Raw genomic sequence first — 14620 nt, forward strand, 5'->3', positions numbered from 1 at the left:
GAGCCATTTAGCATCACTTACTGTTTCTATTTTATAAAAGTCTGATAATAAGACAGTATTATACATAACTGATTCAATCATAGAAATAATCATTCAGCTAAGAAAAAATGCAATATATATTGAGAAAGTAGTGAATAATATTATTTACCTAAGTGTGCACAATATTAGTGAGTCAAATATAAATATATGTTAGGTTTTAATATGTGTAAAGTAAAATATTAATATCTTTAATCCAATTTATTAGACTTTAAGTTATTTGGAATTTATTTGTCAGGCTAGGTAAATTGAAAACATTTGTTAACTCATATGCCTACTGTTTCACCCTCCTGTGAGAAGATGATAATTTACTTGAACATACAGCTGGATTTATAAAAGAAGAATGCTGTTAGGATGCATGGTACAGTTAAAGATGCTTGACTTCTAGGATTATCGTAGTCAGTACTGTCGCCCCCGGACACGTCTGCCTATTGAGCACTTGAAATGTGACTAGTCCAAATCGTGGCATGCTGTCAGTGTAAAATAGACACTGGATTTTGAAAAGTTAGTACAAAGAAAAGAATATTAAATATCTAGTTTATAAATTTTTATATAGTTTACATGTAGAAATTATAATATTTTGGATAGACTGAGTTTAATAAAACTATTAAATTACACCTCTCTCTTTTTCCTTATTTAATGTGACTACTAGAACACTAAAAATTACCTATGAAACTTGCATTATATTTCTCTTGGGCAGTACTGGGCTAGAGGAGGGGTTTTTGTATGACCTGTAGCCTAAGAATGTTTTTTACATTTTTAAATGGCTTTAAAATATCAAAATGCGAATAATATTTTGTGATATGTGAGAATTATATAAAATCCAAATTTCAGCATCCAATGTTTCTTGCTAGTAAACTAGATACAAAAATTGTATCTAGTTAGTATTACTACATTTTGAATTCTCTTAGCACAAAATTTGTGGAAATCTGTTTTCTCTCTTGCTGTGTAAGTACCTAATAACATGCTTAATTTTGCTCTTTGGCCCACAGAGTACTCACTATCAGGCCCTTTGCAGAAAGCTTGCTGCCCCTGGTCTGGAGGATCAGGGCTGAGTACAGGCTGTTCTCCACTTATTGCTGGGTGTCCTTGTCAGGTCCCCAATATCACCAAGGTAGTTTCGTCATTTGTAACTGAGGATGGTAACTCCAATTCCAGGAGTTACTAGAGTCAAATGAGAATTTACAATCTCAGGGCTTCGTAAATGATAAAGCTCTATACAAAGCTAGCTCATTTTTTAAAGGGCTTTATCCTCAGTACCAAAACTAGGAGAATAACCAGGAAATACAGATTCGTTTCTGTTGTCCTGACTCAGCAGAATTAACATGCGCATGCCTTTAATGAGATATGCTAAATGCGTACATGTCACCATTACTAATAGCCCTTTCCTGTGCTTTTTTCTTGAAGTTGAACGAAGAAGAAGATTTAACATAAATGACCGCATTAAGGAACTAGGTACTTTGATTCCCAAGTCAAATGATCCGTGAGTACAATTGCATTGTATATTTTTTCGTACCTTAATGTTTTTTCATATGTTGCAAAAAGCACACAGTTATAAAAACTAAAGAAGTACCCCCTCTCCCTTTGTTCCATTTGTGAATACTTCTTACGCCTTTCTTTTGAAATCTGAAATTTCGAGAGAAATGAACTGAAATTGAAATCTGAAATCTCGAGAGAAATGAACTGGATTGTTCCAAAGTATTATTGGACATGAGCTGTTCAGCTTCGGATGTGAGGAAGTGACTTCCTGAAATCTGAGAATCCTTGGCAACTAAACACCGAACTACTAAAAAAATTCTTTTTATCAGTTCATGCAGGACAGATCATGCTGATAAAGCAAGATTTGTTAGCTATTTGTTTGCCAACAAACTCGTACAATATCTGTAGGCATGGAGAGCTGATATTGGAGATTTCAAGTTTAACAGTATTCAGCAGACAAAAGGTCAATTTTTTCCCCAAAAATTACATGCCCTTTGTATTACCAATCTAGGAAAAAGAGTAAGTTTTAATCCTCTTATAAGCACAGGTCAGCTAATTTGGATTTCAGCTTTCAGTCTCTCATGCCGCTCTTTCAGAGATAACGGTTGTAAAGATAATTTTCCTCCTAGCAATGTCAGCAAATAGGACAACAAATACACAATTTTTATCCATTAGAAATTGGCCCATTTGTAGTGAGGGGCTCGAAGATGTATACATTTTAATGGCTCCCACAGGCAGTCTATGAAATTAGCCTTTGAATATGACCTTTTAGCTACCTAATAAAATGTAAAGATGAAATCAAGCATTATTCATGCAAGGCTTATTAAATTTGCTATTCACATTATTGTCAGGGAATTTGTGACAAAATAAAATAAAACCATTGCCCATTCTAAGGTGGTTTTGATGAATGTTCAAGCGCAGTCTCCATCGTCAACATTTTGCTTTCCCAGGTTTCAAGGAAAGCTGTTTTGAAACTCAAAACATTCAAAATCTCAGTTCTGCAGCACAAATGCATGCTACGAAGGGGCTGTGACCTTCATTTCCTATAGTCAGTCTTGCATGATAGTTGAAATTGAATTCCCATTTTCCTATTCTTTATCAGCTTTCACTTTTTAGCATATTCTTTTAAACTGTAGCACGTGGATCTCTTTAGCAACATATTATGAAATTATGGGGCTGCAGTGAAAGCCTCTATTTGCATATCTTCTTTCTCTGTTGTATTAGAATACTTGTGTGTTTATAATCTGAACTGATAACAATCTTTAATTGTAGGCATTGTTTCAAGATGAAATGGACTGCAGTCTGTATGGGGGTTTTCCTATACCAGGTTTCTGGAACAGACTTTGGGACTGCTATAGAGACATAGTCTAGCTGATCATGGTCTCAGCCCCATACCCTCTCCTGCCCTAGAGTCGATCTGCTTTTTTTGACTTTATATTAGGGATCTGTTTACACTTCTGTGTAAAAAAAGGGTCGCTCTCGTTGCAAAAAAAAAAAAAAAAAGTTTGAAAACCCCAAAGCATAATTGATTAATTGGGTCTCACAAGGAAGTAAAACCCAAGAAAACTGGTTGGAATAGTCTCTTCTTAAAAATGGAGTGGCTGCTTGCCTGTTTCAGTAGTGGTCTCTCACTTTACTGGCCTAGTGAAGGCATCTTTCATTATAATTTTATTTCTCTCTGGCGGCTGAAGTTTTTGTTGTTTTCTTCTTAGCCCTGAACATTAAGCGGGTTGGCTTTGTGCTCACTCCGAGTATCTCAGTACACCTCCCTGGGTTGCCATCTTTGGTGCCCAGACCCCAGGGATCAACCCCTGGGAATTCTCTGGGGGCTGTAATTCAGCATCCCATGGGAGAGCTTCTGTTTCGTTCTTCATCTAACCCATATGAGGATCAATTACTTGGTGGCTTGTTTTAATGGCCTTCCATTCACATGTCCCAGCTGATACTTCCAATCTCCTTTTAGCAGCTAAAGATTATGGGGTAGGAGGTTTTCCATACATTAAATTGTTTTTGTTTTCATCATTGTCATTATCATCATGAATATTTTCTATAAGAGAGCTCAGGTTAATTTAAAGCACTATAAAAATATTACTGTTAGTTATAATTCTATTCTTAATTGTTTTCTGGGGTGCTCTAAACTTTTCAACTCACTTTTAGCTACATTTTAATGGCATTCTTAATGTCCTCATATAGGAATACAGTAGCGCTATAGTGTTTAAAAACTGAAAGGCACCAAACTCAGGCTACCTGGGTTTGAATTCCAAAACAGTCCCCTACTGGATGTCTGACTTGGGGAAGAATTCTCATATTTCTTTTTTCTCATCTGTTAAAAGAAAAAGGGGGAAGGAGGACCAGAATATTCCTACCTAGTCTAGTTGTTTTGAGCACTCAGTCACATAAGAGGAAGAGTAGTTTAGGGCATGGGGTCTGGCACCAGAGTCTCCAGGCTTCCCGGCTGTACCACTTCCAGGCTGTGTGACTTTGGGCAAATTACTTAACCTCTCTGTGCCTTTGTTTTCCAGTCTGTAACATGGGGATAATATTAGTGCCTACCGATTAAGGTTGTTATGATTAAGTGAGCTGCAAAGCACTTTGAAAAGTACCTGTCATGCAGTAAATGCTGTTTAAAGATAGCTATGGTAATTACCACGTTGAGTCCTTAACACAGTGCCTGCTCCACTGTTTGAACTGCATTCTAAACTTTTCCCAGCATATTCATATAAAGTGCCTCCTTTGATTCTAACAACATACCTATGAGGCTGCTCATACAAGCATGGTATCATTGTTTTGTTTTTGTTTTGTTTTGTTTTCTTTTGCGGTACATGGGCCTCTCACTGCTGTGGCCTCTCCTGTTGCGGAGTACAGGCTCTGGACGCACAGGCCCAGCGGCCATGGCTCACGGGCCCAGCTGCTCCGCAGCATGTGGGATCTTCCTGGACCGGGGCACAAACCCATGTCCCCTGCATCGGCAGGTGGACTCTCAACCACTGCGCCACCAGGGAAGCCCGGTATTGTTGTTTTGTAGATGAGGAGGTGGAGATCGGAGAGAGGTTGATATTGATGGGAATATTCATGATAAAACCCAAGGATGCCATTTTTATGCCACATACAATCAAGTAGTGAGATCTCACAGAATTTTTTTTTAATCATAGCTTATTCTGTCTGAGTGGGTTAACTTTTATAGTCCTAGAAATCTGTAACTATTGAATATAGTGTTTAAGAGTATTGACTTTGTCATCAGCAGACCTAAATTTAAGTCCTGACTCCACCTTCATGTAGCTCTGGGACCGAAGACAAGTTGAATCGTCTCTGATTCAACATGTGCACAACGTCCCTCTGACTCTAGGCGCCTGTCCGGGTGAAAGAAGATAACGTAGAAGTCACGGGTGGACGGTGTCCAGCGAGTTGCCGGCACCCGATGAATGATAGCGATTCTCAACTTCTAATTGTTACCTCGTCTTTAGAAACTGAATGCTCTAAATATTGAATTTTCATGGAGCCTTCCATCCTAAAACAGTCTGTTTCCTTCCATTTTCATCCCAGAGACATGCGCTGGAACAAGGGAACCATTTTAAAAGCGTCTGTGGACTATATCCGGAAGTTGCAACGGGAACAGCAACGTGCTAAAGAGCTTGAAAACAGACAGAAGAAGCTGGAGCACGCCAACCGGCACTTGTTACTCAGAATACAGGTACCAGGCGTGTGCAGGGTGAAGGTGACTACATGTTAGTGACTTGAAGATGGGAGAAGTATAATGAGCCATGAGGGAGTTGATTTATGTGATCCTAGTACAGTCTGTACTCATTATTTGTGGATTCCGCTTTGTGATTTTGTTTCCTCGTAACAATTTATTTGAAACCCCCAGATCGACACTTGTGGCACTTCACGCTCATTTGCAGACATGTGCAGCATGGCAAATGTGACTTGGCTGGTGCGTTTGCTTCTAGTTAAGGTTGGGCAAGGCGATGCTCTGTCTTCTTGTTTCAGCTCATACTGTAAACAAGTGTCCTTTTTTGCTGTCTATTTAGTGCCACGTTTTTCACATTTTTGTGGGTGTTTTGGGTGATTTGCTGTTTAAAGTGGCCTCTGAGCATGGCCCTGAAATGCTTTCACATCTTCCTAAGCACAGAAAGGCTGTGATGTGCCTTATGGAGAGAAGTTTCATTCAGGCATGAGTTATGGTCCTGTTGGCCTTGAGTTTAATATTAATGAATCAATGATATGTAGTAAACAAGGTGACTTCAAACAGGAACATACATAAAACAAAGTTGCATGTTGATTGGTTGGTGAAATGTTGTGCGGAGATGCTTGCAGGACCCTAATCCTCTGTTCCCTCCCGGAACAATGGTTCGGCATTCACTAATTCAGTGTTCATAGCAACTCTGTAGCACGTCTTTGGCCATTCATGCTCCTGTGACAAAAACACCGTAGACTGGGTGGCTTACACAACAAACATTTATTTTTCACAGTTCTGGAGGCTGGGAAATCTATCAAGGTACCGGCAGATTTGTTGTGTGATGAGAGCCTGCTTCTTAGTTCATAGATAGCTGTCTTCTTGCTGCAAGTTCACAGGGCAAAAGGGGTGAGAGACCTCTCTGGGGTCTCTTTTCATAAGGACACTCATGCTATTCATGAAGGCCCCCCGCTTGTGACCTAATCGCCTCCCAAAGCCCTACCTCTAAATACCATCACATTGGGAATTAGGTTTCAGCATATGAACTTTGGGGGGCATAGCCTTCAGTCCATAGCCATAAGTACTGCAAATCTTGAGAATTGAGAGTAGTTGTTAAATACAAAGATACCTTAGTATTGAGTGGGGTGCAGTCCATGGTCAGAGCTCATGTTTATAGGGAACCTGGGACACCCAGAAGATCTTATCATCAGGGTATAAATTTTAGAAATAGTTACAGATAATGAAGTTATACCATATGTATCTTTAGCTTACATACTCTTAGTGGGAGAAATACTATTTTAATTATACATGTAATTCACCTGTCACTCAATTTAAGGAGTGTACATACCAACGTAACCATGAGCTGGGGGATCCCTGTAATATCAGCTCCTGGTGCTTCGTCATCACTTGGCTTTTCATGCTGAATATAAAGATGCAACTTCCTCTGGAACTGTCTTGAAGAAGAGAAAGAAAAACTGACTCCTTGCTAATGACTAAAGGAGTTGGCTAGGGTTATTTTAATTTACTTGCTGACTTTGAACACAACCAACCCGTAAGGGTCGATGACGTTGTATCTTCTTCTTAAGTAGATGGACCCACTTATACCCAGTTTCGCCATAGAGCAATGGTTGTGGAGCGGCAGTGTAGAGTATACGGCACTTCAGAGACTGCCTGGTGGTGGTTATTCCCCGATGATGAACTTATTTAACACAGTCGTTTACTTCTGATTTCCAAGCTTAATACCCCACAACACTGTTGACATTTCTAGATGTCACATCTCTCATGTCATGGCAGCGATCTTCAGCCCTGGGTCAGAGAGGCAGAAGGTGGTTCTCCTCTGGGGGTGCCTTTTGGAATCTTGGTAGTGAAATAGAGGTTATGTGTCATTTGAAAATCCCCCTTCCCTGCTTTCTCTTTTTTTGGCTTTTGCTGCTTGTTTTATGTTCCATGTCTTCAGTAATCAGACGCGGGTCTTTACTCTCTTGTACTTAGTATATATACCTATTTATAAAAGCAACTTGTACTAATGCGTCATTTCTTTATACAAATAATAAAATATAATAACTGTTGAAAGACAGGCTAGGTTTTGTTTTAAGGTTTCAAACGTATATATTCGTGTGAAATACAAATACCGTGAAAAATGTGAATTGGAAGTTGCATGGTGACGATGTCTTTGGTTTCTTCCAATGTCGGTGAAGCAGCCTTTAGAACTTCTGTGTATCATGGAAAGCATTATTAATTAGGAAAGCTGTGCTGCGCAATGAGCCTGAGTTCTCTAGGTGAGATCTATCACATTATTTAGCAATCTAAGTAACACTTTGTTCAGCTGGTAAACATTTTAAATTAAACAACAAAAGATTAGAGTAAGATGGATGCCTCTCTCAATCCAACTCTTTTTTTTTTAAGACACACTCCACGTGTGAGAGCGCTGTTCTTATTATGTGGCGTAGACTTACCGTTGTGCATGTGTTCAGCTTGGGCCTAAGGGGTTCCTTTCATTTTCACCCTAAGTGATACATGCAAAAATATTCACAGAATGAAGAGCATGAAGCCTTACTATCACTGGGACTGCAATTTTATTAAGCAGCCCAGCGCTTTGAAATGATGCCCAAGGAGACTTGTGTGTCTGGAGACTGTGTGAAGGAACGTGCATATACTGGTGTGACATCTCAGGCTCCCATCTCTTGTACTGCATCTTGAGGAAGACCTTGCTAATCAAACATCCTTTAATACAGGCTGAACACAACTTTTCAGGAACATGGGCAAAGGTTGTGGGCAAAGGTTGAAAGGTTGTGTCCTGTTGGAGAGTACATTTCCCCCTCTCATGACGCAAGGTGACTTGCTTCAAATGTATATTCTGTTATTTTTATTGTATCACAAACATAGGAAGATGGCATTGGCTTGTAGAAGCAAATTGCTCTTCAGGATCAGTTGGGGTCTTTACGGTTCATTGTAGGGGAGTGGTCTAGGCATTCTCAGAAAGGGAAAAGGAAAAGAGCTTGTTTGGAAGGTATTTGAAATGAGGCACTGGGGCAAGTCTCTGACACTCAGGAAGTGAATTAGGCACCTAGGGCTGCCATTACAAATACCACAGACTAGACAGCTTACACAACAGAGATTTATTTTCTTCTAGTTCTGGAGACTAGAAATCCAAGATCAAGGTGTGGGCTGGGTTGGTTTTTCTGTGGCTTCTCTCCTAGGCCACCTTTTCCCTGTGTTTTCCTATTCTTGTGGCTTTTCCTATGTGTATCTCTGCGTCGTCATCTCCCCTCACCGATATCAGATGAGGACCTACCCTAAGGATCTCATTGTAACCTAATCACCTCTTGAAAGACACTATCTCCATGTACAGTCACATTCTGAGATCCTGGAGGTTAGGATTTCAACATAGGATTTTGGGGAGGGGACACAATTCAGTCCATAATAGGAAGGATGTGAAGAAAGTGTAGGAACAGATTGAGGACTTTCTTGTGGAATTTAAAAAAGCAAAAAAACTCCCTTTGCCTTGGTGAGATGGGTTAAATGATGCATCCCAAACTTCAGTTACGTGTATGGAATTTTCATAACTTTGGCCGTTACTACTCAATCTTTATTAGTTCCCAGTGCCCTTAATCTCTTAGTTACTTTTTCACTGCACCTTAGACCAAAAAAATACCTACCATTTCCTTGTTAGGTGCTAACAACTTAGTAGCCATTTGAAAATATAAAACGTATAAATTGAAAGAAAAATCACATTTTAATTTTATTTTTAAGTAACCACATTACTTACTAGTGAGATATGTGTGCCTGTGAGGCACTGCACAGCTTCTCCAACCTTGGAGTCAGATTGGACGCTGCCACCCTCGTTTCCCATTCCACACTGATTTTCATGCAGGAGTTGTTTTTTTCTTTTTTTCATTTTTTTTTTTTTTTAATCACAACAACTACCTGAGACCCGGCTTTGTGTTGATATGATGTGATGGAAACAATGTAACACAATCTAATACTGGGAGTTCATTATAGTACCCGTAGATATCTCTGCACAGTGTAGGGAGCGTAGACCTGTACTGTTTACTGATTATTTTCCTTCAATCAGCTCACATTTTGACATTTTATTTTTACATTTTTTAACTTCTCCTCCCTGTTAACATTAACATCTATGAGAAACTGTCTCTGTATTTCATACATAATAAAATCCATATACAACCTAAAAATCATTTACTGTATTACCAGTGATACTCTATGTACTTTAAGGAAAATGGTGTTTATTCATTTGAAAGAGCAAAACATTTTTATTTTAACAATTTATTTTTTTGCAAAAGTATGATTTTTTTAAATTAATTAATTTATTATTTATGTTTGGCTGTGTTGGGTCATTGTTGCTGCGTGTGGGCTTTCTCTAGTTGCGGTGTGCGGGCTGCTCCTTGCGGTGGCTTCTCTTGTTGCAGAGCATGGGCTGTAGGTGCGCGAGCTTCAGTAGTTGCAGCACACGGGCTCAGTGGTTGTGGCTCACGGGCTCTAGAGCGCAGACTCAGTAGCTGTGGCACACAGGCTTAGTTGCCCCGCGGCATGTGGGATCTTCCCGGACCAGGGATCGAACCTGTGTCCCCTGCATTGGCAGGCGGATTCTTAACCACTGCGCCACCAGGGAAGTCCCTGATTTTTTAAAAATACTTTTTAAAGCAATTTTAGGTTCAGAGCAAAATTGAGCCGAAGGTGTGGAGAGTTCCCATATACCTCCTGCTCCCACAAGTATATAGCCTCCCCCAATATTAATATCCCCACCAGAGTGGGGCATTTCAACACTAGATGAACCTATAGTGAGACATCATTATAACCCAAAGTCCCTACTTGGCATTAGGGTTCACTGTTGGCGTTGCACACCATTTGGGTTTGGACGAATGCATAACAACATGTAACCGTCATTATAGTATCATGTATCGTACAGTAGTTTCACTGTCTTAAAATCCTCTGTGCACCACCTCTTTAAGTTTCTGATTTTTATTTTACTTTTAGGAACTTGAAATGCAGGCTCGAGCTCATGGACTTTCCCTTATTCCATCCACGGGTCTCTGCTCTCCAGATTTGGTGAGTCGGATCATCAAGCAGGAACCCGCTCTTGAGAACTGCAGCCAAGACCTCCTCCAACAACACGCAGACCTAACCTGTACAACAACCCTGGATCTCACAGACGGCACCATCACCTTCAACAACAACTTTGGAGCTGGGACCGAGAGCAGCCAAGCCTATAGCGTTCCCACGAAAATGGGATCCAAACTGGAAGACATCCTCATGGACGATACTCTTTCTCCTGTTGGCATAACTGATCCACTTCTTTCCTCGGTGTCCCCTGGGGCATCCAAAACCAGCAGCCGAAGGAGCAGTATGAGCATGGAAGAAACCGAGCACGCTTGCTAGCAAATTCCCCCTGCTCTGCATTCCCACAGACTGCTTCCTTTCTTGATTAGCAGATTTAATAATTTACCTGAAGGGGTTTTCTTGATCATTTTCCTTTAATATGAAAATTTTTTTTTCATGCTTTATCAATAGCCAAGGATATATTTTATTTTTAGAATTTTGTGAAACAGACTTGTATATTCTATTTTACAACTACAAATGCCTCCAAAGTACTGTATGGTAGTGTACAGTATCTGTGAACTGAATTCACCCCAGATTTTGGCTTTCAGAGCAAGAGGATTTTTGCATCAGAGAAATTGCTGTCCATTTTTATTCAGGGGAAACTTGGTTTGCTATTTGCATGCCTGTGACTTCCTTGGAAATGAAATGTAAAGTTTAATTGAAAGAATGTAAAGCAACGAAAAGAAAGAGAAAGAGAGAGAGGAGGAGGGTGGGGAAGAGAAGAAGAAAAAGAAATCCATACTAACACTTTTCCATTTTGTAAATGTATTGATTCATTGGTACTGCCTTAAAGATACAGTACCCTTTTAGCATCATTTAGTCTTTATACTGCAAACTATTTAAAGAAATACTATATTCCATAAAAGAAAAAAAATGCAACCATTTTCACGTGTATTGTCTGGTTAGAAAATGTAACTGATACCTTAGGTGCAACTGAAATTGAAGGGAGATATAGACCAAGGCTCTGAAACATGGGGTCTCATCTTGTTCTCATTCATTCTGTGCTCTGTTACAGTTTTCCTCATCAGTGAGTGTGATTCAGTTTTTCATAAGATATATTTTATTTTGAAATGGAAATTAACGTCCTCTCAAAGTAAAATGTTGAGGAGCACTGAAAGTTTTCCTCCTTTTTTTTTCTCCTCTTCAATTTCGCTTTTGATAAGAAAACCAAACTGGGCACATTTCTAATTGGCTTTACTATTTTTATTTTTAAATTATGTTTTACTGTTCATTTGATCTGTACAGATTCTTTATTATCATTGTTCTTTTCAATATGTTTGTATTAATTTGTAAGAATACGCATCTTAAAATGGCAAGTTTTCAATATTTTTACAACTCACTGGTGGTTTTCGGCATTCTTTGTACACACATGAAAGAAAACTTTTATGCAAGGTCTTGCGTTTAAAGAGAGCTTTGTGAATATTTTGTATATTACAGTCTCACTCAGAACTATTTTCCACACATTTAAGCTGTAGTATAAATAGGCTAAAACCGGCTTTCTAGAGAGAAACAACTTACATATTTATTTTTAGTGACATAAAACTAGCAATATCCTTGGAGAATGATACCATAGCGTTAATATGCCCGTTATGGTCGTTTAAATTGGGGTTTATTTCAGCAAACCTGCTGAATGGTTTTTAAAGAGAGAAATACTGTATTGGCCAATTACTGTTACTTGATAACAATGTTTTAACAAACAGCAATGTTGTAAAGTTAGTTTCAGTGCATTATCTACTTGTATAGTCCTATGCAATAACAGTAGTGTTACATATATTCTATCAGGCCTAGATGTTCTATACAGATGACAAAAGGTGTTAAGAGGCAGGCTGTTGAATGGAGTTTCTCAGTAGCAGCCTACAGTTGAATAGCAAGTGGTATAAAGCATATCCATTCAGAATGAAGTGCCTTAAATATAGCAGAGTAGTCTCTAGCACTGACTGAACTGTAATGTAGGAGAAAGTCTCAAGATGGTATCTATAATCAAGAGGAACGTGTAGCATGGTGCCTATGTAGACAATATAAGAGCTTCCAATTTTCCTTCATATATTTTTAATATGAAATATATTTTAGTGACAGAGTGCCAACTTCTTTCATCAGGAAACCTTATTCAGGAGGTATTTTTGTGTGTGTGTGTGTGTGTGTGTGTGTGTGTTTAAAGAAAAACAGTTTAAATGTCAACTGTGAATTGGTGATGGATATTGGAGGGTTCAGACAGAAGGACTGTCAGATGTATGAATGGATGGCTTACGTGAAAATAATCAACCGCATAGTTACCATGCACGGTGGGCCATGAGAATCCTTGGAAACATTGATGATGCTATCAGTTTTACAGCTTTATGACTTAAGGGGGTAGGGAAAATTAGTTCCCATTCTTTCAACCCCCTTAATTGTACAGCTCTTTTCCTAGAATAGTGATGCAAATCTGCATGAACAGCTAATTGTACCATAGTGTTCATTGATACAATCATAGCAGTGTCTCTTTTTCTCTTCATATTTATATAGGGGGAGGGGAGCTGGGCGCAAAAGTCGAAGATCGCGATGATATGATGCTAGTTTTCCTTAGCTGATTTAGAGAGTTCTTAAAAATAGAGCAAGTTTGACTCACCCATGGCCCAGGGAATTTGGCCAGGGTTAAGCCACCTTATAGAAGGCTTTGTGGAAAGAAAGCATGGCTTCTCGTACCACTGCCCTGACGCTCGCAGCTCCTGAGCTCACCATTGCCTGCTTCTCCATCCCCTTCTTAACACAATTTCTGGGAGGGGGAAGGTGAGCAAGCTCAGGAGAATGCTGCAATCTCTGGGGTGGTTTTATTTATTTCTTTTTTGCCAACTAGAGTGTGGATGCGTCTTAGAGACTAGCTAAGCCAAGAGGCGGTGGTTTGAGCTCACTGTTTGTGACAAGGAGAATGGTCCACACCACTCCCCCCATTCCTGGGTGCAGAATTGTGACTTGGGGTTGGGCCTCCATATGGAGTGACCAAAATGCCAAACTTGTCCATCTGCCTCTGGGTATGGCAATGGAAATACCAAACCTTCTGACTTTGCCAAAAACCATACAACCAACCTGGTCATACATAGGATGACAAAGTTCTTTCTGGTTGTTTTAAAATACTAAAGCAATAAGAACAAATAAAATACATAGGAAGTTAAAAGATATAAAATAAAGCACAAAGGAATGCACTTACTAATATTTTTTTTAAATGCACTGGGGAAACGTTGATGTTGATAACAGTATATAAAAACATCCCTATTTCTTGAAAAAAAATGACAAATGACTGTCTCTTGCGGACGCTTGGTACTGTAATGTTAATACTAGTCACCTGCTGTTGGATGCAGCAATAATTTCTGTATGGTCCATAGCACTGTATATTATGGATCGATATTAATGTATCCAATGAAATAACTGAACTGTTGTTCTTGATAGCCTCATTAAAGCATTTGGTTTTTCACATAGTGGTGGCCAATTGTGTTTAGTTAATGCCAATTTTGAATATTTTTTGCTTTATCAAAAAATAGGAGCACACATTTTCTTCTGACTTAATGAATAACAAATTCCATGAAAAAAATTTAAATGCCAGTAAGTACTTTTTTTGTTTTAAATGCCACTCTAAGATACTACTTTCTGGTTTTAAAGATTTTTGATTACTTTATGACTTGCACTGAGATGAACTATAATTATGCAGCTTTTCCCCCCCCTCTGAATTTAGGGAGTTTTAAAAGTCCCAAATGCCAAGAATTCATTTTAGATATAGGAATTTTATTTTAAATGTTTCAGTGAGAGGTGGCTTTACAAAGAGAGAAATTGTCAGAGAAACTCTTGCATATTTACGAAAAAGGTACTGGGTTTTTAAAATACAAATTTGTGATAATGAAAGCTTAATATACCCAGGTTGCCAGCTTCTGGCTGTTTTTTTTAAAATTTTTTTTAAATACAGTACTTAAGAATCATTTGATAAATGTTGGATTTGAATTGGGAAGTGTCAGACAAAACATGTCTTTATTCCCTAGCTAGACCTTAAACTTCTGCCCTTAAAAAAAAAAAATCATCTGGTTTAACCTCTGGAGAAAATGAGCGAGAAACTTCCCGTAACATTTCTGTTCTGATTGTCAGCTTTTTCTTAAGCATGATTTTTTTCCCCCTTAAATTGTAATATACAATAATTGAGCCTTTTCTTTTTCAGAGTTAGTTGAATCATTTATATTTCCCATAGACATGTGATTGTGTGATGTCTTAAAAACGTGTACAAGTAGGAAGATTTCGTATCTGAACAAGAGAATTTTCTGGGCCACACTGAAAGCGGGTAAGTTGAAAGTT

General features: G+C 38.8%; 1 protein-coding gene across 9 annotated transcripts in view; it reads left to right on the forward strand.

Annotated features, from left to right (window-relative positions):
• MITF (melanocyte inducing transcription factor) overlaps window positions 1-14108 on the forward strand; it is a 224225-nt gene extending 210117 nt beyond the window's left edge. For 8 of the 9 annotated variants that reach the window (XM_060022885.1, XM_060022887.1, XM_060022886.1 and 5 more), the window contains 3 exons: window positions 1444-1519; window positions 5059-5206; window positions 10184-14108. In XM_060022885.1, the coding sequence (XP_059878868.1) occupies window positions 1444-1519; window positions 5059-5206; window positions 10184-10585 (626 nt within the window). In that variant the 3' untranslated portion in view covers window positions 10586-14108. The remainder of the gene's footprint in view (window positions 1-1443; window positions 1520-5058; window positions 5207-10183) is intronic. The other variant, XM_060022894.1, reaches the window with a different exon arrangement.
• The last annotated feature ends 512 nt before the right edge of the window (window positions 14109-14620 follow it).

This window comes from Delphinus delphis, chromosome 10 (genome assembly GCF_949987515.2).
Source record: "Delphinus delphis chromosome 10, mDelDel1.2, whole genome shotgun sequence".
NCBI classification, from domain to species: Eukaryota; Metazoa; Chordata; class Mammalia; order Artiodactyla; family Delphinidae; genus Delphinus; species Delphinus delphis.